The 22814-nt window shown below is 42.5% G+C and overlaps 1 protein-coding gene across 5 annotated transcripts; it reads left to right on the top strand.

Moving 5' to 3' along the window:
• The first annotated feature begins 493 nt into the window (after positions 1–493).
• Positions 494–21244, top strand: TTF2 (transcription termination factor 2). 5 transcript variants are annotated; one of them, XM_065631341.1, is made up of 24 exons: positions 494–521; positions 612–723; positions 968–1054; positions 1782–1848; positions 2302–3276; positions 4197–4323; positions 5440–5625; positions 5859–6016; positions 6980–7061; positions 7374–7487; positions 8353–8503; positions 9173–9278; positions 10163–10353; positions 11129–11282; positions 12066–12157; positions 13499–13581; positions 14066–14205; positions 14882–15052; positions 15642–15700; positions 16780–16933; positions 18548–18630; positions 19658–19732; positions 20541–20613; positions 21056–21244. In XM_065631341.1, exons 1-24 carry the CDS (start codon positions 494–496, stop codon positions 21110–21112), a joined length of 3525 nt encoding a protein of 1174 aa, XP_065487413.1. In that variant the 3' UTR covers positions 21113–21244. The 5 variants fall into 5 exon arrangements, with proteins under 5 accessions (XP_065487413.1, XP_065487420.1, XP_065487405.1 ...); XM_065631348.1 differs by lacking the exon at positions 21056–21244 and having other exon boundaries at positions 612–727; positions 20541–20734; XM_065631333.1 differs by lacking the exon at positions 21056–21244 and having other exon boundaries at positions 20541–20734.
• The last annotated feature ends 1570 nt before the right edge of the window (positions 21245–22814 follow it).

Below are 22814 nucleotides of genomic sequence, written 5' to 3' on the forward strand. Positions count from 1 at the left end.
ACACCTCCCTGGCAGCCTGTTCCAGTGTCCACCACCCTCTGGGGGAAGAACCTTTTCCTGATGTCCAGCCTAAGCCTCCCCGGCACACCTCCCTGCCGTTCCCTCGGGCGCTGCGGGGCACCGCACAGGTGCCCGAAGCCCGAGCGGCATTTCCTCCTCCCCCGGCGTGCCGCCGCCGCCGCGCTGCTGCTGGGCGGGGCCCGGCGAAGGCCACGCCCCGCCTCTCAGTAACCACGCCCACTTGGGGACGGGCCGCCCTCCCGTGGCTTGCGCCCGCCAATGGCAGCGCGCCTTCCTCTTCCCGCCCTTTTCCGCTGGCGTTGCGAAAGCACCTGCGCCGAGGTGGGGGGCGGGTGAGCGGAAGGGGGCGGGCAGCAGTGAGCTCACAGCGCAGCGGCGATTGGCTCCACCGCCCCTTTGCCCCGCTCCGATTGGACAATCCCGCCGGCGCTGGGCTGGTTTGAAGAGTGGGCGTGGCGGCTGCCGCCCGGCCATGGAGGCTGTGCCGTGCGCGGAGCACGGTGAGCGGCGGCGGGGAGGGAGAGGGTGTCCCGGCCGTGCTGGGGCTCCCGGCCTCGGCCTGAGCGGTTTCTCCTTTCTCGGCCCTGCAGGGTCGCTGTGCTTCCTGAAGACGGGCGTCCGCGATGGCCCCAACAAGGGGAAGAGCTTCTACGTGTGCGGAGTGCAGGGCCCGGCGGCCTGCGGCTTCGTCCTCCCGGCGCCGTAGGTGCAGGCGGGGCGGGGAGGCGGCAGGGCCTGCCCGCTGGTGCGCGGCTGGGGGGGACGCACGGCTCTTTTGAGAGAAATTCAGTGCCTGTCAGCAGCCATGAACTGCTATTTTCTCAGTCACGCGGCCTTTGTGGGGACCCTCTTGAGCGTTTTGCCCCAAGTCACCATTTCTGCTGTTGCCGTTCCCTGGGCACCTTGTCTTGTTTCTGTTCTTCCTCTTTCCCTTCCCTCTTTTCAGCGTTCCCGCTTCTCACTGCTTGATCCATGAGGGGTGCGTGGTGGAGCTGCAGGTCCTGGTCCAGCAGCAGGGCAGAGATGAATACCAGTAAGTTCCTCAAAGTGGAAACGAAGGTTTGTTGTACAGGTTTGAATGCTTGGAGTTGTTTGATGGTGGCTCACTGGCAATTTCCTTCTAGAACTAAAAAGGTGCATCCAGCCTGGAGACCTTCACTTGGCATGTTTCAAAATGTTTGCTATTTTTATTAGCAATTGTATTCAATGGTACGAACCAAAGCAATCAGGTAATGTTTTTAACAGAAGTGAACACGGCTCTGTGGCTGGATTTGTCCAAGACTCCCGATGGTTGCATCGAATTCCCAGGTTTTGATTCTGATAAAGTTCTTGCAGCAGTCCTGGTTGGCTGCCAGTTTAAAAAAATATCACACCCAAGGTTTTCCTGTTCCTGAGGTGCTTTAAAGATGACATGGCCTGTGCAGTGTAACTGAAAGACTAGCTGTTTCCTTACACCTTGAAAATCATGGGATGCTTCTAAGGCTCTGAACATAAATGATATTTTCGCTTCAGCAGCGTTTTTTATTGCTGAAATGAAAAAATAAACAACCCACAACCCTAGGAATCTTTATCTGGGGAATGATGCTTTTTTAAAATGCTTTGTTGCTAATGTTCATGGCCTTTTTCTATGCAGGAGTCTGCATGAGTGCAGATCAAGAAAACTTGTCTGTGATCTTTTTGGTGCAAAATACTTTTTAAAGAATGTTTAGAGTTCCTTTGGTGGCTCCTGCAAGTTCAAACCATGTTTTATTTTTTGGTAGATTGTTTTACCGATGCCTTGAAAGTAAGTTGAATGGGAAGAAATGGTGTGGAAGTGTCCCATGGAAGGTATGAATGTTTCATTTGTATTATGGCATCAGCTTATTCCAGCATGACTTTTCATTCTGTATACTGTAATCACCTCTGAGACTACGTAGTGGGAGAGCTTGTATTTTCTAGCTGAAAAGCGTATCAGCCTGCTGTCCTCTAGCTGAGGCTTCTCTTACTCCTAAATTGTGTGAAGTATTTGCTGTTCTCCAGTCTGAAAATAAACCTGGGTTTGATCTCTAGCCACATGGTGCTGTTGGGCCTTGATCCCCAAAACACATGGGAATGGCAAAGAAAGCAGAAACCTAGCAGTCTTGTTTTCCTTGTAAAATGTTTATCCTGATCCTGTTAAAATGATAGGAAAGATAATGTTCATGGAGAATCAAGTATTGTTTGAGATTATCAGGTTGTGTGTATAGTTAGCAGGTTTTAATAATTTGTATGTTAACACTTACTCGCTTGTATATATTGCAGGATCCAAAAGCTACCAAAGTGTCAAAAACCTTAGAACCACAGCCCAACACAGCACCTCTCTCCAATCCCAGTGGCCAAAGAAATCCGTTCAAAGTGATAGACAAGAATTGTGAACCGTTATCCTGGAAACAAATCAAGCAAGGCAACAGAGAGGAAAGTAAAGCAAAAGAAGTAAAAGCAGAGGAAGAGAGTGTGTTGGTGTCACATAAAGAAAAGAAATCAACCTCTGATTCCTCCATAGAGAAAGAACCCCTAGAAGGGCTGAAAACTAAAAAGAAGCAGTCCATGGGAAACAGGAGTGACCCAGAACTTAAGGAAAGCACAGCATCTGAATCTAAACTTGGTCTTTCTGAGACCTGGAAAGGGAGAAACACCCTTCGGGAGGAAGAGAAATATGGTGGCAGTGGCAGAGAATCCAAGAAGTCTTCTGAGTGTGTGGAGAAAGAGGCAGGCGGCAGATCAAAGCTCTTTCCACTAAGCCTTAGGAAGCCAAGTACAGATACTAAGCCTCCAGAGGAGAAGCAGCTTGGAGAGAAGAGCTTAAAAAGCTGTAGGGATAAGGAAACGAGGCAGAAAGAATATGTTGATGGGAAGAATGGAGAAGCTAAACCGATATCTAAAGAAGATGTGATTTCCCCAGCAGGACCACAGTCCACACTGCCACATGCTGCCCTGCTGGGAGGAGCAGAGGCAGAACCACCCAAGACACAAATCAGGCCGGGGCCGCGACAGCCTGCTGACGAAGTCTCTAGTAGTGATAGTGATGAAGTAGAATTTGTTTATTCCTCATCAGGTAAAAGTAAACCTGAGAAATCAGTTGAGGATTTGCAGTCAAGAGAGATCCCGTCAGGAAAATCAGGGAAGAGTATGCAGGGGACATCTTTGCCAGGAGCTGCAGCATCGCGTCACGTGGAAGGACCCCAGGACCCTAAAGCTCTTCACAACCATCTTGTAGTCCAGCTGAAGCAGAAGAAGGTCATTTATTGCACCTATTATCCCTTTTTGGTTTTGTGGGTGGTGTGGGTTTGTGGGGTTTTTTTGGTTTTGTTTGTTTGTTTGTTTTGGTTCTGTGTTCAGTGTGACTTCCCTTCCCTGTGACAGGCATCAGAATATGCTATCTGCCCACAGCAGAAACTAAAAATATTTGTATGGTTTAGGAGGACAGGGTAAGGGAGGGAATTCAGCCTAGGCACAGCCTAGTTCTTTTAGGCTGCATAGGAGACAATTACCCCTACGGTAATACAGCCTTCTGCATTTGGGGGTGCTGTGTTTTGACCTGCCTGAGGTTGTGTCTGTCTCTTACTGAGAAAGTAACGTGCACTAGAAGGAACAGTGCACAGCCAGCTTAATCTTTTCAAATAATGTGGCTGTTTCTGCTGATCTCCTTTGGCCTTGTGCAGTAAGAGTGATCTAGCCGTGAAAGCTCACACTAAGAGGAAATAAACCGTCTGTTTTTTTAAAATACTTGCCAATAATGATGTTTCATAGTTTTTATTATAGAAACCCCTGTTTGCCTAGAGCTCAGAACAGAACCTCAAACAGTCAGAACTGTCGTTCCTGCTAGTATAGAAATAAACGTGTAAGTAGGCTGAACTTTGGGTGTTTTGAGAGATGTTAAGGTTGCCAAGTCACTTGACTACCTGTTCATCCTGTTTCATAAAAAGGGGGTGAGGCTGCATCCTTCCATCTCTTCTGAAGTAGACTAATGGTTAGTATATTTTCTGCTGAAAGTCTATTCGAATGGCACTTAAATGCTTTTGGAGGTTGTAGAACATATCAAAATACAAATTACTATGGCATACAATTAGTGTTCTTAAACTTCTGACTTGGTTGTTCTCTGTTGGCAGGGAGCTTGGTAAGCACACTCAGGTTTTGGATTCTTTTTTGTTTGGCAGAGTACATTGGCTACAGTGAACATTCAGCTGCTGCCAGATAAAGGGGAACGGTTATTAAAGCAAGTGCAGGATTTGGAAGCTGCACTCAATGCTCTTAATATTTCAACTGCAGATACTACTGAAAAAGGTTGGGCTCCTTTTTTTTTTCTTTGTTTCAGAGCTTTGCAAAGTAGTTTGTCTTTTGAAGAAAAAATAGCATAAACTTATATATGGCATGTAGCCTATATAAAACTTGTCTGTCGAGATTCACTGAAGATCTAAAATGTAAGTTGTAAAGTGTGTGTCTGGGAGAAGACAAACGGAACAACTCAAACTTCCTCTGAAGTGCGGTGGCTTCCCAAGGGAGTTTCCTCCCATGGTTAGGAACCAGGGCTAGTTCTGTTTCCAGCTTATGTGACTGAAGCAGGTGTCCCTCTGAGAACTTGCTAGTGAAGTGTTGACTTCCTCTTTGTTGCAGTATGGAACCAGGCTGCTCATGCGTGTTTTGGCTGCTGGGTCTGAATGTTTAAGTTACCAGATGCAAGATAAGCAGCTTCCAGTGTGCCATTCCTGTAAAGTGATTTCCCAATTGTATTAACTAGTATTAATGACCTGTAGAAGAGAGGCATTTTGTTGACTTACCTGTAGGATCACCTCAACAGCAAAGTTACTTTGTGATCGTAATATCAGTTGTGTTTATGAAAAGTTCCAGTTTGAGAACTCTGGAAACTGAAGATCTCTAGCAAAGAAACAGTAACACAGACCACCACACAATGAGCACTCCCAATGTCTTATACTATATCTAGTTTTAAGGGAGACAGACCTTTCCAGGAAGGAGGTAAAAGCTCAGAGATCTCAACCCATTCGTTCTTCAATGTTTTGATAGATTTTGTGACCAAAGTATTGACAAGAAAGATTAATTTAAAAGGAATAAATCCTCTGGGAACACTGTGCAGAACTGACCTTGTGTTTGCACTAATCTGATCACAGTTGCAGAGTTTGTGTTGGTATAAACCATACACTGAGGCTTGAGCTGAACTGCATTGCCTGTGACGCAGGAGCAGGCTAAGGGCATGCATGTTAGTAGTTGCAATGGCCCAGCTGGTACGGCAATGTACTACCCTCCTGTTAAAACTGTGCGACCGCTTAATAATATTTTGCAAGCAGACCACTGGGCAAAACGAAGGCCCTTCTCTGGACTGCAACGCCAGGCTCTGAGGTCCACTGAGCAACCTTTTCAACCTGCAATTCCTTTCTTCTTAAGGGGAGGACAGTGTCAGCAGTGGCTGTCGTGAAGAATCTTTGCCTAACCCATTTGGCAGGCCAGGTGGTACGAAGTTGATAACACCGCTACCACTCCAGGATCCTACAGTAGGGACCTCTTCAGGCTCACACAGTTGCACGTCTGCCACTTTGGGTTCCAGTGATTATTGTGGCTATGGTTTTGGAAGTAAGTATGGACAGGCTTTTTTTAAGTTAAAGAGAACACTGGTGAGGACTAGTTCTGAAAGAATCCTGCAACTTGTGGATATATATGAGAGTACTAAACTTTTTTTGTTATGATGAGCTGCATATTGCCCCCCGGGGGTCTGTAGCCACTGAGATCAACCTCTGAGATGAAAGACTTGCTTGGAAAAGTTAGCTTTCTATACACATCTCATGCATAATACTGTATCTTTCCAGTGAACTCTGGCATGCAGAATCTGTATGGGGGAAGAATGACAGAAGACCGAATCAGGGCTGTACACAGTGCCACAAGTGAGGCTATCGATCATCTTCACAAATCTCTAGAATCCTGTCCAACAGAGCAGACAGCAGCTGAAGATCCCAGTGGATTGAAGGTGAGTTGGCCAGGATGGAGGATATCATGCTGATGAATAAAGTGTAACATCTGGGTGATACCCTGGAGCATCCTGTGCTTTCACACTTTGAAGTACTTTGAAGTTTTCATTGTGCTGGGAAGAGATGCTCTAATTACTTTCCATCCATGAGAGTTGCTTCAGATTGCCAGTGCTGAGGTTCTACCTTATGGCTGTGGTGTCTTCAGAATATTTAGCACTTGAATGAGATAGTAGTGCTTCACACAAAGCAACCAACTTACAATGATTTGCAGAGGCAGGTCTCTAGTGAGGAACAGACTGAGAACTTTCAAAAAAGTGTTGCAGATGGTCAAGTTCATGCAACCCAACAGACTCCAGAGTAGTCTGTTCTGATCTGCCAAAGAGCAGCAATTTATGTATCAGGTGGTGCAGAAACCATAGCTGAGGTTATGTGCAAGGTGTTGGAAGGCACATGCCCCCACGAGATGGTGTCTTCGTGTATGTTGTGTCACTTTTCAGATCCCCTTGGGACCTTTTCAGTGCTTGGAAAGGCTATTTCATGTCTTATGATGATAGGACGTAGTCCCTCTTTCTGTCTTCTAAGAGTCTGTAGGGGTCTTAGACTTAGTAAGGAAAGGGGTAAGGAAAGTCCCTCTCCTTGACAGTGATGCCTGTGTGAGTGAGGTAAGCTTGGGTGGATTTTCCACCTGAACGAGCTGCCTTTACATGCTCTTGGAGCACTGCGAGGTGCTGGGTTGGTTTGTGCATAAAGCATTAGCAAGGCTGATCTATGGTACTGTTGACCTCCTGTCTGCAGGAGCTGCTTATCTTGGGTATCCTCATCCATGTGGGAAAAGAACAGGTAGGCAAACTCCTTTTAGTAAGATTGTAGTGGGACAGTTCAACTGGATAATGTGGTACAGGAAGCGGAAGTGTCTGAACTTGGAAGGTGTTGCCTTCAAATCCTCTATCTCACCCTCTTAGGTTCCGCTGCTGCTGCACCAAAAACAGGCGCTTGCGTGGCTGCTCTGGAGAGAGAGTCAGAAGCCGTGTGGGGGAATTCTGGGTAAGCAACAGAATACGAAGGTGAATGTTGTGGGACAGATTTATGGCAGCAATAGTTTGGCACACAACTTACTCAGAGGCCAATAACTAGTTATTTTGTCGGCATGTTGAAGGGGCTTGTTTTTCTGTGCCCTTTGATTGCAGCTATTAGCCCATTACTATTGATAAATCGTACCCTGAAACAGTCATATGTGTATTTTTATTTCTGGGGTTCCCCAGGGCAATTTCTGTTGCAGGATTTACCTCGGTGTAGATCTGAGCTGGGGGGGCTCATTTCTGCAGGTCATCACAACTTTTGTGTGTCTTTTTCCAGCGGATGATATGGGCTTGGGGAAGACTTTAACGATGATTGCTCTTGTTCTGGCCCAGCAGCAGCTGAAGACAGAGAAAAGAAAGGAGAAACTGGAAATATGGCTGTCCAAAAATGGTACAGAATAGTTTCCATCATACAGTACATACATTATGATGCAGAGCCATTCGGAATGCCTAAAGCATTATAAGTTAATGGCTTATAAAACAACAGATTCAATCTGTGCTTACTTCCCTTCTGTAGGAAAATGCCATTGGCTTAATGTCTACTACATTCCTATGCAACGCCTTTCTCTTGATCGGTGTCATTTGTTCTTCCATTGGATGTGTAGGATTTCCCAACTCATTCCTTTATGTTGTTGGTTTGGGATTTATTTTTTGTATTGATTAGTTTCCTGAACTAGTTAAAGCCAGCATATATTGTTTTGAAAAAAGTTTCATCATTCTTTCAACATATGCAAACATATGCAAATGTAAGGAGTTAACTTAGTTACTACTCACCTTCCTGTGACTTAAAAATTTTTTTTCTCCCCCCCCACCCCGTAAGACTACTTTTATCTTGTCGATAGATAAGGGATGTTAGGGTTTTTAACAAGTATTGTTTCTGTGTCCACAACCTGTTTCTGTCTCCTTCCTCAGGGAAGTGGTTGGACTACTTTTTTCCTGTCTTGCCAAGTTTACTGACTGTGTGGTTGTTTTTCCTGTGTGATTCAAAATGGTAACATTTCAGTTTTCTAGAACAGGAAAAAGGAATTTGTTTGGTACTGTATTCTCAAGAGAAATCAGGGTTAGTTCCTGAATTCTAATCTTTCCACACAGAATTAGCAGTCCCCAAGAATTCAAGGTAGAGATGTGTTCTTCACAAACCGTGTTCACAGGAAAAGTGGACCAAACTTTTAAATTGTTGAGACTTTCCAAAACTTCTGTCTGTGGTGTAGTCTAATATGAAGACATTGAATCCTGTCTGCACTATTTCCCTGCAGATTCCACTGTTATCTCTTCCCACGGCACTTTAATCGTTTGTCCTGCATCCTTGATCCACCACTGGAAGAAAGAGATCGACAGACACGTGGCCTGTGGCAAATTGAGGGTCTATTTGTATCATGGGCCAAACAGAGATAAACATGCAGAGGTGTAAGTGTTAAATCATAAACATGACCAGGAAAAGTAAAATACTACTTAGCAAGAAATTGTGGATATCAGAGTTGAAATTCAGTGGCTACAGAACGATGGAAGAATGTGAAGCATGAAAGTGTGAAGGATCCAGAAGATCAGACAAATGTCTTTTGTCAAGGTGTATATAGCAAAACCCTGATGGCCTGTACCCATGCTGAGTGGTTCTGGTGCAGGCTGTTGCTGTTCCTGATAACAACAACAAAAATTGTACATTCTCTGAAACATCTCTTGCTTGCAGAGCTTGTCAGTGACAGCTTCTTCTATGCTTGTGCTTTGTGGTTGCCTTTGTTTTTTCAGCTGTCTGTATAGATGAGAAAGTTTTCTACACCACTTTAGGCCATGCTGAGCAGTATTTCTAGGTGCCAGATTCTAAGCAGTGTTCATCTCACGTGTGTGTTCTGTAGCATTAGCTTTTACTGTTGTCTTGAGCTTGCTGTCTACTGCCGGTATCCATAAAATGGGGACAATGTGCTTTTCCTGTTTGACTGTTATGAAGTTCAGTTTTCTGTAAAACTCTGCATTTTAGCTCTTGTAGAACCATGGTTCTTAAGCCTTGAGCGTGCATTTGTCTGCCTTGCAAAACGAATTTCTCATTTGTTCTTCCTCCTGATTACTACTTTTACGCAGGCTCTCTGAATATGATGTTGTTGTCACAACCTACAGCCTTGTCTCCAAGGAGGTTCCCACAAGCAAAGAGGAGGGGGAAGTCCCTGCTGAGGACCATGATGTGGGGGTGAGAAGCCACATTGTTCATAGAGAATTGCCTTAACGTTTTGCTTTGAGGTGTTGCAAACCATTATTGTTTCAAGGAGCACTTTACACTACAGTGAGCAGCAGGCTGAATAATTTTATTTTTACCCTAAGTCCCCTGTTGAGTTTGCACAATAAAAATACAGTAATGAGCAAAAGTGCCATGAAGTGCAGAAAGATAACAAGGAAAAATATTCACAAGAAATCTGTTCTGTAGTAATATAGAATACGCTACATTGAATATAGTTGAAATGTCTTTAAAAGTCATTTTAAGAGTTCAATGAAGAATCTCATACTCCTCCTTTTGAGGTGAGACTGTGAAGGAACACTAGAATCTCCTGCTGGTATTCTTTGCTGAAGTGCCAACATTGCTTTAAACTACGAGAAACCTGTTGCATTCTGGATCTCGCTCTTAAAGCAAACAGGCCTTTGAATTGCTTGAAACTTCAAGGTGGCACCTGTAGAGAGTTCCTGAATTTAAAAGTATGGAATATGGCCTAATAGAATAATTATATGTGTTCCTTTGTCCCAGCCTAGCAAAATTTTGCTGATATGGGATGTGTCTTGGGAAGGAAGAGGCAATAAAATGTTAAAAGCAATAAAAAAGCAAAATATTAGAAATTGTCATCAAGAACAGACAGGCATTATATTCTTTGGCTTATGAACTCTCATGGAAGTTTTGGAGAGATGATTTTTTTATTTTTATTTTTTTTAAGAGCACATCTTACATGACAGTAAGAGCTCAGATTACTGCTGGCTAACATCAGGAAAATGCTTCTTGCTGGAAAAGTATATTTGCTTGTGGTTCTTCAGAGAGCCTAGCAAGGTTATTGTGCTGGGTTACAAACAGTCTGCTTTTTCTTTCAGCGTGGGTCATCTCCCTGTTCCCCTCTGCTCAGGGTAGCTTGGGCTCGGGTTATACTGGATGAAGCTCACAATATTAAAAACCCGAAGGTTCAGACCTCTATAGCTGTGTGCAAACTGAGAGCCAGTGCCCGATGGGCTGTCACTGGGACACCGATACAGAACAACTTACTGGACATGTACTCTCTCCTGAGGTGAGCTGGCTGCACGTGAACACATGGACAGGGCTTCAGTTCCACTAATTTTTCGCTGCTTAAGTTGCTTTGAAGTTTGAGAGATTTCTAAGTTACGTGGGGTAGCGAGACTGGTCATATTAACGCTTCAGGCACTGGATTGCAAAGGCTGTGGCTGAGACATTACGCAAGGCTGACTATGTGTCTGCTGTTGCGCAAAGCTATTCTGCTTTCACAGAGGACAAAGGGGAAATTACTTCAGATCTCTTATATCTCCAAGATGAATATCCACAAAACCAATTTTAATGATCAGAAATTTTGTGCTATAATCCTTGTTCCTACCAGGGCAGCCTGGGAGGACTTTAATAAAGAGTGTTGTGTGACAAGGTCATTGAAGGAAAGGGTGAAAACTTTGCCCTCTCTAAACAAATGATAAACAGGTTTAAACTCTGTGCTCCTCATTGCTGAGAAGAAAAAACGTGAATATCCTCTTTGGTGAGTGCCCTTTGCTTCTTGATGCCCTTCATTTGCTGGTGATGTTTGAGGCATTAATGAGCAAAGAAAAAGTGATGGGTACAGAACCAGAAAGATGCTTTCACTGTACTAGTGAGGGTAAGACTTCTGAGCAAACCAGTTATTGGCATTGTTACACTGCAAGTCTTTTACTGCTTCTAGCAGTTGTGACTGAACTGGAAATGGTTTGTTTTGGATAGGAAGGAATTTGGTTCTAGTCATTCAGGAATAACTGAGGAACTATTCTTCCCTTGGTATGATGTCTCCTTCCCTCACATTGTAGGTTTCTACGTTGCTCTCCTTTTGATGAGTACAAGGTGTGGAAGTACCAGGTAGATAACAACACAAAAAAGGGAGGAGAGAGGCTGAGTCTCTTAACCAGGAGCCTCTTATTACGGAGAACTAAGGACCAGCTGGATTCGACTGGCAAGCCCTTGGTAAGAACTTCACCCTCTGCAACTAGGCAGTCATTCCACTGCTTCCCTTGCAGTAGCCAGTCAGTTCTATACACGCATAAGTTTGTTAATGAGTGGGTTTTCCTATCTACTGCAGTCTCTTGAGCGAGAGGAGTTGAATGCCTGCGGGATGCTTTGCTTGGTTATCCAGAAAGCAGGAATATAAATAAGAATTAAAACTTTCAGTTATAAATCATATGCGGATGAGAATATGTTAAATAATTGCAAGTAGATGTCCACTTGATGGAAGGTTGTTCTAGGTCTCAGCTAGCCTACATCTCTAAGAATCAAAGATCCATGTCAAATGGATCTGGTGCATACTAGGGCATTGGCTTTCTGCATTACTCTTTACAAATAATCCATTAAACTGAGTATTAGATCGCTGGTATGTCTGTAAGCCATTAAAAGGTGTCGTTTTGGTGTACTGCCTGATTCTGAACGGGGAACTTAGAAGCTACTTTTACAATGTGAGAAATGAATCCTTCTGTGGTAGTGATGTGGAAGTCAATACTTAGTTGCTCATGCCTTTTGTTGTCGAATAATTTGGAATAAAGGTTATAATTTTGAGTGTTAACCAGGCTACTTGGAGTTCTGTGGGTATCTATATTTTGTCATAATTGCATTAATATGAATAATTTTCATGAAGAAACAAACAGCTGTCTTCTGAGACTTAGAATACTGTGCTAACTCTTGGAACACTGGTGTTCGTGATGCTGTATAAGATTTTTGAACTATAACATTTTATCCTCTGTATTTTTACTTCAGGTATCTCTGCCCCAGCGTAGCACACAGTTGCACAAATTAAAACTTTCAGAAGAGGAGCAGTCCGTGTACAATATGCTTTTTGCAAGATCCAGGTATGAATGTGGGAAGAGAATAGGGTATTTTGTGGTTTTGTTTCTTCTGGTGTGAAAAATCTGAAAGAGACCTCCACTTAAGATGAGAAGAACTTTTGGATTAATTCCTGTTTGATGTGGTTTGTTTTTTTTTTTTTTCCTTTGCCAACTAACTGTTAAGCGTGTTTGAAAATACATTGCTTGTTGCAGTAACAGCTGAAACTGCATTACTTTTTTGTCTCATGTTCAGGAGCTTTGTATTGTAGCCTTTCATTTAACCTCATTGATTTCAAGAATCCAAAGACTTAGAATTGCAATAGCAGTTTTTAAATTATGATGTGTTGGTACCTGTAAAGGAGAGAATTTCTTCTTTGCTCTGGGATATTTATACAATTGGAAATTAGGCTGGCCTCTCCAGGTGGCTATAATGCAAGCCTGTGTCACTTAGTGTTCTCCTAGGGTCTCTTTCAATAGTGTTGCTGTAAAGAGTTTTCCTTCCTTTTAAATATACATTTAAAGATGTCCTTTTGTTGTGAAGAATGTTATTCATTGCCCTTGGCTCATACTATACTCAAAGTATTCCAATAAGCAGACTTGCTTTCTTGTGTGTTTTCCAAAATGGATCTTGGTTTTGATCATATTCAAGTTAAAACTTTCATGATCGTTTTGTGACTAAATGATTGTGCTGGTTTTGGCTGGGATAGAATTAATTTCTTCATGGTAGCTAGTATGGGGCTATACTTTGGATTATAACACAGGGATGGTTTTGGTATTGCTGAGCAGTGATCACATAGAGTCAAGGTGTTTCCCGCTTCTCACACCACTCCGCTGGCAGGCAGGCTGGGAGTGCACAGGAGTTTGGGAGTGGACACAGCTGGGACAGCCAATCCCAGCTGACCAAATGAGCATTCCACACCATATGACATCATGCTCAGTATATAAATCTGGGGGGAAAAGAAGGAAGTGAGGGAAGTTCAGAGTGGTGGCATTTTGTCTTCCCAAGTCACTATTCTGTGTGATGGAGCCTGGCTGTCCTGGAGATGGCTGAACACCTGCCTGCGATGGGAAGGAGTGAATGAATCCCTTGTTTTGCTTTGCTGGTGTGTGCAGGGCTTTTGCTTTACCTATTAAACTGTCTTTATCTCAACCCATGAGTTTTCTCACTTTCATTCTTCTGATTCTCTCCCCCAACTCCCTGAGGGGGAGTGAGGGAGCAGCTGTGTGGGGTTTAGTGGCTGGCTGGAGTTAAACCATGACGAAACTTTCCTTACCTGAATGCATCATCAGCTTGTTTGCTAAGCTCAGGTCCCTCTTGCCTCTGTTCCTTCTGTGAATCTCAGAGTCTTTGTCTTGTTTTTCCAGGTCAACACTACAATCCTACCTAAAGAGACAAGAGCAGAAAAATGAAGGCAGAGACAATGATGGTGGTAACCCCTTTGAGAAAGGTTTGAGCACACCCTCCCCTGAAAACATTTGCAGAAGTGACTCTCTAAGTGCACAATTAAGGAAGGGGAACAGACCTGGCCACATGGGATCAGGACTTCAGAAATTAGTTGGAAAATGTTTTGTTCCTTCCCTGATTTTATGAAGAATCCTACCAGACTATTCCCGAAGTCTGTTCTCACTGTTGTGACTCTGGGCAAATCTCTTAACCTCCCTGGGTCTAAAATTCCCTTCTGAAAAAAAGGTCTAATTGCTTAGAGAAGAGATGTCAATATGAAGTATGTGGTACTCTGATTTCTGGTGTTGTCGGGGTTTGTTTTTTTTTTTTTTTTAAGAGCTGGGTTTGATGGGTTCGTATGTTAAATCAGGTATTTGCTTGCCTGTTGGTTCTTGTCCCTTACTGATGAAACTTTTGCTGGAGGTGGCTGGGCAGTACTTGGAAATGTCTCTAAGAGCTCACGATGTTTTGTCTCACTTCCTTGGCAGTTGCACAAGAGTTTGGGGTCAGTCAAATGGAATTTCCAGCAGGCTCTCAAAGTGCTTCCCAGGTCTCAAGTACTGTCCATGTCTTGTCCATGTTGTTGAGGCTCCGTCAGTGCTGCTGCCATCTCTCCTTACTGAAAGTGGTAATTGCATTGTAGTGGTGTGGGATTTTTGTGGGGATTTTTTTTAATTTGTGTAAATTATCTCACTTTGTAACACGCCTGCATTTCTTAGCTAGGGCGGTATGAACTGAGCCATTTCTAGGCCTGTGTGTTTTACAGCCCAAGAGGCTTTAGATGGGCATACTTCCTACTGAGGAGTTCCCCAGCATGATCTATGTGGGCTGTTATGTCTCTAGAAATACCTTTATTCAGATAAAAAGAAATATAATTTTAATGGCAAAGAAGTCTTGATCTTAATGCAGTCTTGAGAAGCTGACTAATCTTTCACAAGTTTGTTGCTCTGTCATATAAAGCAGCTGTAGACTAAGTCTAGATCCTAAGGGAACAGGCAAGGATTTATCATCTTTTTAATCCTGCAATTGTTAAATGCTATGAGAGGAGGAATCTGAGGAGACTGGACCACAGAGAATGGCTGAGGTCACATGCTTTTCCTATGCCGCCCCTTCTTGGGGCAGAATAAGGGACCAAAGAGATTGTTGGTCTGACCCAGTACTGTTTCCTAATCGTTCTATCTTCATGTTGCATAGCTTTCTTCAAAGCCATTGTCCTCAGCAGACATCATGCAGACTGTGAATCAGTACTGAAGTTGATTCAGGGTTGACTCTGATCCCTTATTATATTCCTTTCTTTCTCACAGGCTCTGGACAAAGTTAACTTGAACAGTGAAGGCCTTTCCCTCTCCATTGAGGAACAACTTAGTGCTTTGACCCTATCTGAGCTCCAGACTCCAGATTCCAACTCAACAGTCTACCTCAATGGCACAGCTTTTAAAGCAGATATCTTTGAAATCACCAGGGAGAGCACCAAGGTATTCTGGTTGTGGCTTTCTTACCTTCCTTGAGAAGCCTGGCTTTCAGCACTTTACCTTTTAAATTGTTAATGAATTGTCACACCTTGGTAATTGCAGATCAGCTAAGATGGCAATTTAGGTGAGATCAGGTGAGTAGATTGGTAGTCTGCTGAAGCCCTTCTGGGAAGGCTTCAACTTATCAGGTGTTGATGGCTACTTCCAAGAAAGCTGTGAGAATCTGACTGTGCTGAAAATCTGTTGGTGAAAATCTTGAGCACTGGATTCACGGAAGTTTTCTAATGCATCTGAGGGCATGGTGCTTGTGAAGAGCTAGAGAAAATGGGATGGCAGCAAGAGGAGAGGTGGCAATAACTCGGCTTCTTACAGGAAAGTTGGAATCTATAAAACATGTTTGTATTATTTGATTTCTTAATCCTGTTTTCCATGGTGGGAGTGTTGTTACTACTTACTATTAAAATATCTTGAAAGTCTGAGCACAGAAGAAATTCCAGTTGAAGAGTTATTTTGATCGCTTCCTATTTTCATGGAGAATAGCCAAGCATGAGCTGGATTATGACAGCAGACTAATGGGGTTTTTTTCCTGCAGATAGCTCACCTCTTGGCTGAACTGAAAACTATTCAGAGTCACTCGGTGTCTCAGAAGAGGTTAGTAAACATATCCTTTTCTTTAGTCATAGTGACTGAGAGAAGCATGTCTCTTGACAGCAGCAGAAATAGTATGGTAAAATGATGGCAGTACTGCAGTAGTTAGAAGCAGATTTTGAGAAAAAAAATTCCAAGAAAAAAGAAGGTAGTTAATGATGTAGGTTAGTCTAAACAGAAGGTAATGTGTGAGGAATCTCAGGCCTTGAGGCCTAAGATGACTCTTCTCCAAAACCAGAATTGGGAATAATTTGGTTGTGCTGGGAAGTATTTGTCCTCAGCTCTGCAACCCATTCCACCACCTAAAAAAAGTGGGCGAGTAAAGTAGTGGTTAAAACTGAACCTGTTTGAGAGAAAAGAATGCATTGATCAGAGGACTTAAGTGTTGCTGAAGCCCTGCAGCTGTTGCTGTACAGGTTCTGTCAGTCTTCACTCTGCACCAGACTGCAGTGTTACAGGGTTTTCTGCTTGTTTTCTTAAACAGTGTAGAATGCACTTTGAGTTGTGTGGCTGTGAAGTAGTTACACCTGTGTTGTTATATTGGGGGTGGGTTGGAAGGGGAGGTTTGGTTCTTGGGCAACTCCAGAGTTGTGCCATATGTAGAAAGCTTTTCTCCCCAAAGTCTTTTCCAAAAGATATTCCCACCATAAGAACAGAAACAGCAACATTACTTTTGTTTCCTAGTAAAAAGCTATCAAACAGATTATTGCCTCCCGAACCCTTTAATCCAAAAGATGTGGGGAGTGAGAGGCCCAGGAGAATCCAAGTCTGGTGTTGCCATTGATTAATTTTGCAGAAAAAACTCAGAATTGTGATTGGTAGGTGGCAATGTAAAATCCAAAAAATAGAGGTGAAAGTTATAGACTTAATTGCTCTGAAATTTATTGGGTATTAACCTTCCAGAGCAGACTCTATGACTACACCTACAGGTGAATCTGTTTCTGAATTAGGAAGGGACTTGGCTCTAGTTTGTGGTGGGGAGGAGTGCCTGAATCATTGTCTCCCCTTGGGTGAGACCCTGCAATAACCAGACTTGCAGTACACACAGAACTTGTTCTAAACTCCCTCTTCTCCCGCTCCAGTGTTGTTGTCTCTCAATGGACAAGTATGCTGAAAGTTGTGGCTGTGCACCTCCAGCGACTAGGGCTGAAGTATGCGATACTGGATGGCTCTGTCAATCCTAAACAGAGAATGGATGTGGTAGAAGAGTTCAATAACAATCCCAGAGGGCCTCAGGTACATAATCAGGGCAGGGAAACAGTTACTAGGGCTGCTATGAACAGCTGTGATAGCTGACTTCATGATTCCCTTTACTGGCACCACTTTCATTGGGACCTTTAGGTGTTATGATCAGCAGAGAAAGAGGTAGCTGTAAAAACAAACATGATCTTATAATGGGCAGGGGCAGCTGCTAAAATGCTCCTTTTGATTTTAACCTTCTACACTGAGATAGTCTGACTTCAAAGCTAGTTCAAAGGTTGTCCAAATCTTTGGTGCATTTTGAGATGTTTTTGTCACAGAGAGTAATGTGGAAGATGTGGGGTCAATTAGCTCTATTCAGAACAGGGTGGTTGTTTGCAGCTCATGCTTCTCCATTGGATGATGTTTCTTTTTGTATATCACCTGCTTGCCAAGGAACCCATAAGACTTAATTGCTGCTTTCCAACACATCAGATATTTTTTTACCAAACTAATCTTTTAGAGAGGATGACAGCTGAATCTGTGAATAAGGCTAAAATTAACAAGAGGATATCTCACCCCAGTATAAAGATAGGAAGATTGGGATTAGGGCGAGAGCAGTCATAGTTATGCACACATCCAAAATAAGGTGACCTTATGTGACTTCTTTCACTTTTGAGTTATCGGAGTTTGGAGTGGAGAAGGGTGTGTTTAAATACTGATGAACTACAGTGTGTTGGCTCTTGAAAACAACTTCTAGTCTGAAATTTTAGCCAAGGGAAGGAAGCTTGCCAGGTGACTAAAGATGTCTGAATCTAAATTAATTGTTCATAGCCGTTACTTTCATCTAGACACTGACATTCCTGTGATTGAGGGAGGACAGGCTGTCCGAGGGAGGACAGGCTGTCCGAGGGTGGATCTGTGACTGGAAGGGGAGAATGTGGTGCATTAGCTTGCTTTCTTTGCTGGATTTCTTGAACAAGCTGCTATCTATGAAATAGATATTTCTCCTAACTTTGAACTTAAACAAAGGAAGATTTCTGCCAGCTATATGAATAGCTGACCTCTTTAAACAAGATCAGGGTTTTAAGGTACCATACTATGAAATTGAGTAATAAATATATATAGCAAGCATCTCTGCCCTTAATTGAGTTCTTTTCCTGCTGTACAAGAAATCTCTAAATTTACCCTCAATTATATCCTCATTCCTCCCCAGCTACTCATGTTTTTTTAAAAACTAGGTTATATAGAAACAAAGTGAAAGGAGAAGCAGGCCATTTTACTCCAGTTTCTTGTGTTTAAGTAATCATTATTGCTAATTTGGAGTTGGTGCTGATTGATCCCATTGTTGGCAACAGGCTGTCATCAGATAGGCTGGTCATTTGAGTCAGACACAGAGAGAGTCTGTACTTTTCAGTCCTTCTGTAGTCTGTAAAAAATGTATCAGGGAAATATATATGGAATGGTGGGCTGACCTCTCTGAGCCATAACTTCCATATCCAGGCTTCTGTGCCTCATGAAGTAGCATCTGGTAAGCTCCCAAAAACATAATAAAATACACATGTAATATAAATATGATAAACAGATGCTTTGGTTCAAATTAAAATGTGAAGTATTTGAAGCATTAATTTTCTGGAAACGGGTTCCTTAACTCTCTTTTGGCCTTTGAAGGTAATGTTGGTCTCATTGCTGGCTGGAGGCGTTGGCCTGAACTTGACTGGAGGAAACCACCTCTTTCTCCTTGACATGCACTGGTAAAGAGAAATAAAAGTTCCATCTTGGGGGATAATTGTAGGGCATACTGCTTGTGTTCTCACCATGTGTCTTGTGATGTCTGACACAACTGGGTTAGGAGGGAAATATTTAACTGAGAGTATGGGCTAGTGATTAGTTTTTACTAGGACCGTCTTCCAAGACACTCTGATTTGTCAGTGAAGTGCTCACAGCCAAGAAATACAGTTCTGTAGGGGTTAAAAAAAAAAAGAGGAGGATAACAGCAATCCAAAGAAGCAAGTATGCAGTCTGTATCAGAAAAAGGTACTGGGGTCTTGGCAGTCCCTGGCTTAATTTCTTACAACAATGAAAATGGTACAGTAATGCCTACGGGTAATTTGTCTTGAAACATATCTATAGTGTTGAGCATAGTCAGTAATCAGGCACAGGTAGTATACTTTGGGGTTTTACAAGGCTATGGAAATAGTGCATATGAGTTCCTAATATTTATGTTGACTCTCATCAAAGTCAGAATCACGATTTTTTCTTAACTAAATGTTGCTCATTGCAAACTAATGTGCTTCGGTACAAAACCAGCTGCTGAGTAGCAGCATTAAGATGTCTCTACAATATGAATGTTATGCCAACAAGTATTCCCTGTAACTGTGTCAAACAGAACCATTTCTTATGTAAATATTCTTGAGAGAAGGCTTCTTTCAATGAAGTTTGTCTTCCTGCTTCACTCTTTTTCCTCACCAGCTACTTGGCTTTCTCTGAGTACTAACTATAGGCTACAAATATGAGGCTATTTTGAACAATGGTCTAATTTGTACAGCTGACTTTGTGTGGAGTTGTAGTGTACTCCTAAGGGCAAAGGGAAATACAGTCAGGGTGAAAATTGGTTATCAAGTTAGTAAACCTAAGGTAACCTGGTAGTAGTTTTCATTCTGCGCAGGAAGAAAACAGGTGGTTGTGGAGGCAGGCAAATGAGGCAAGCACAAAGGCTTTGATACCTCTCTTATTCATGAACATGAGCCCTTAAACTTTTTTTATTTGTTTACCTTACAGGAATCCTGCTCTTGAGGACCAGGCATGTGACCGCATTTACCGAGTGGGGCAGCAGAAGGATGTTGTGATACACAGGTCAGGATTTTCCTTAGCAGTAAATGAGGATGTTGCTGCTCATATACTGTCTGGCTTGAGTTGGTGAGACAAAGCCTTGGTTTGAGGCTTGTTTCTTAAAGCTAGGCACAAGGTCTAATGGTGGGATTGGGGTTTGAGCACCAAGATAGAGACCACATGAAAATGTCTCTGCGTGGCACCTGCCTGCATGTTGCTGTCCTGATAGCTAGCAGTGCTTTATTGGTTTTCAACCTGTGGTTCAGTGGGAATGCCCTGTTTGTTCCTGAGAATGATTCAGACACAAAAGCATTTATCTTCTCTTATTGACTTGATTTTTCACTATGTTCCCTAAGCCTGGACCTTTCTAATATCACTAACATAAACATATAGAGCACTTTTAACAAGTGGCAAAGCTGGCTTTTAGAAAAAGCTTCTGCAGTTGTAAGTACTAAATGGCTAGCTTAGTGATTGTAAATGTACAGCAAATTCAAAGAAACTGGAATCTAAAATACTATTTTCTTTATGATGCCGTTAGTATCATAGGTGCCACCAGTTGTCAAACAATCATTACAGGATTTTTGTCGTGGGATTACTATTGCTTCAGGTGACTAAAGTTGAGGCCTAAAGTGCACCAGACTTTCATTTGAAATGTTATAATACCTGGACATGAGAACAGCTGTTTTCTGTGCACAGGTATAATTTGTCAGTCACATAACAGGCTGTTAATTTTGAAGTTAGAGAAGTCTTTGCAAATTTACTGGGGAAGTGCTGATATAATGCTGACATTTTTTTCCTAGTAGTTGAGATGACATGGCTTTTGTTCTTTTAGGTTTGTCTGTGAAGGAACGGTAGAAGAAAAGATTGTACAGCTCCAGAGGCGGAAGAAAGTTCTTGCCCAGCAGGTGCTGTCAGGCAAAGGGGAGGGCTTCACTAAGCTCACTCTGGCTGACCTCAAAATTCTCTTTGGCATCTAATTATCCTTTACAGTACACAAGAGAAAGAGTGTTTGGTTTTTTTTGGGGGAGGGGGTGTGTGTTTGGTTTTGGTGGGGGGGTTTTTTGTTATATCTACAACTAACTGTGTAGACTTTTAGAAAGGACTGCTGTTTTAAGGTGGTCGTTCGTTTGGAACAAATAACTCCATTTTTTGATGGTTCCAGGAAGAAAATTCATTGACTTCAGGAATTTGTTTTAATGCTAAAATTAGATCGTGTATTCAAAAGTTAATAAAGTTGTAAATTAAGCTATTGTTTTAAAACACTTTTAAATATTAAAAACAAACATTTGCTTGTTTCCTGGTTTCCTATGTATGCTTTTTAGTTAGAAAACTTTCTTTCCCCTTCAGGACAGGAGAAGCACAGGTGTAAGTGAAACAAGAACAAGAGAGACAAGTGTGAGGTAGGAAACTGCAGAGGTTGGGTGGTGAGGTGTGGTAGGCATGGATGAAGCAAAAAGAAAAATGTTGAGCATTGTGCTATAAGAAGACTGTACAAACTTCAGAATGTATAAGTAACAAAATAAAGGAAGAGCTTAGAGGAACACTTAATTTTCTCTTTTGGTCCTTTGGGGGACTTCTTATATCTAGGTGAAGAAGCATTTCTCTACCCTGCTCAAAACATTTTTCCAAGCAGGGCAATAGATTTCTGTTATGTTCCTATAAAACAGAACCTGAATTCCTGATTGTTGTGTTCTTCTGAGTATTGAATGGTGTAAGATTTCCTTGGTGCAGACCTTTTAATGTATAGACTATTCTTCCTCAGAAGATGCTTCCATTTTTTAATGGTAGATGACTTGCAAGTCATTGATTAATGGTTTGTATTCTCTCTCCTATCAGAAGTGGTATGTGCAAGTGAATGAAGTTTCTAGGCAAATGTTGTTGGTTGTTTTTTATTGGTAGTGTATATTCCCTGCCTCCATCCCCCTCTCCTGTGTCCCTGGCCATATCCACTGCACAGACTGGTTTTCTGTTGATTACACAATTTTTCTGGGGTTTAACACAGTTCCCATAAGCTCCACAAAAAATGAGGGCCTTTGAAGAGTATATTTCTAATGCTGAGTGGTAAAACATTGACATGATGTGCAAGTGAACCTGTGGGATTATTCCAGTTTGTTGCACAGACACAGGTGCTATGTGACACAAAAATAGAAACGGGTATTTTTTGTGTGCATGTGTCCATAAATTCAACTGTGGTGGCAGTGCCTTGAGCAGCTCTCAGAACCAAGGAAGGCTGCGCAACACAGGCAATTTAACTGTCATCTCAGTTTGGGGAATATAGCTTGCTGCTCATTTGCCTTGCTATGCTGGTTTTCTGGAAGACATCAGAACATCTGTTCTCTTGCACAAATCAGGAAGCCATGGACTAACTTCCCCAAATTATTTTGGTTTGGATGTTTACATGAGCAAGAACTTTATCTGGCATTTGTTCTGGTCTGAGCTCCTCTCCCTTTCCTTGGAGCTACAGTTAGCCTAGCAGGTTTCCTTCTTTATTACTAAATACAGCTTAAGTTGATCTCTTTTACACATTATCGCTTCATTCTGCGTGTCTTCCCTTTTGCTGAATGTAACTGTAGTCTCAATGCAGCATAACTGTTGGATGTATCAGATGCTGCCATGGGCATTAATTGGGTGGGTTTGGTGTTTGTTTTGTGTTTTGTTTGTTGTTCTGGTTTGGGGGTGTGTGTGTGTGGTGTGTGTTCTGTTTATGAAGTTCTCTCCAGGAAAGGGCTTCAGCCTTTCTCAGGAACCCCAGATAACCAGTGGGGTATGAAGTGACATTCAGCTTAGTTCAGAGAAATCCTGAAGCTGAAGGTGTAGCACATACCTCTAGGTAACCATCTTCTGAAATAGCAAATTAATGCAGCTGACAGAAGCGAATGAAGAATATGTGGTTTTGATATTCAGCGTCAAATTTTGAAATAAATTTTGTTGGGGGGGATTTGTCTTGGGTCTGCACTATTATCTTCAGAATGGAGCAAAAATGTATCTCAAAGTACTGCTGAGTAATATTAGCCCACGCGTAAGCAGGTTTTTACACCTTGCTGCAACACAAGTTTTTCTGTACAGAAGAGAAACTTCACTATAACACTTAATATAAAGAAGATCG

The sequence above is a fragment of the Caloenas nicobarica genome, chromosome 1 (genome assembly GCF_036013445.1).
Source record: "Caloenas nicobarica isolate bCalNic1 chromosome 1, bCalNic1.hap1, whole genome shotgun sequence".
Taxonomy (NCBI): Eukaryota; Metazoa; Chordata; class Aves; order Columbiformes; family Columbidae; genus Caloenas; species Caloenas nicobarica.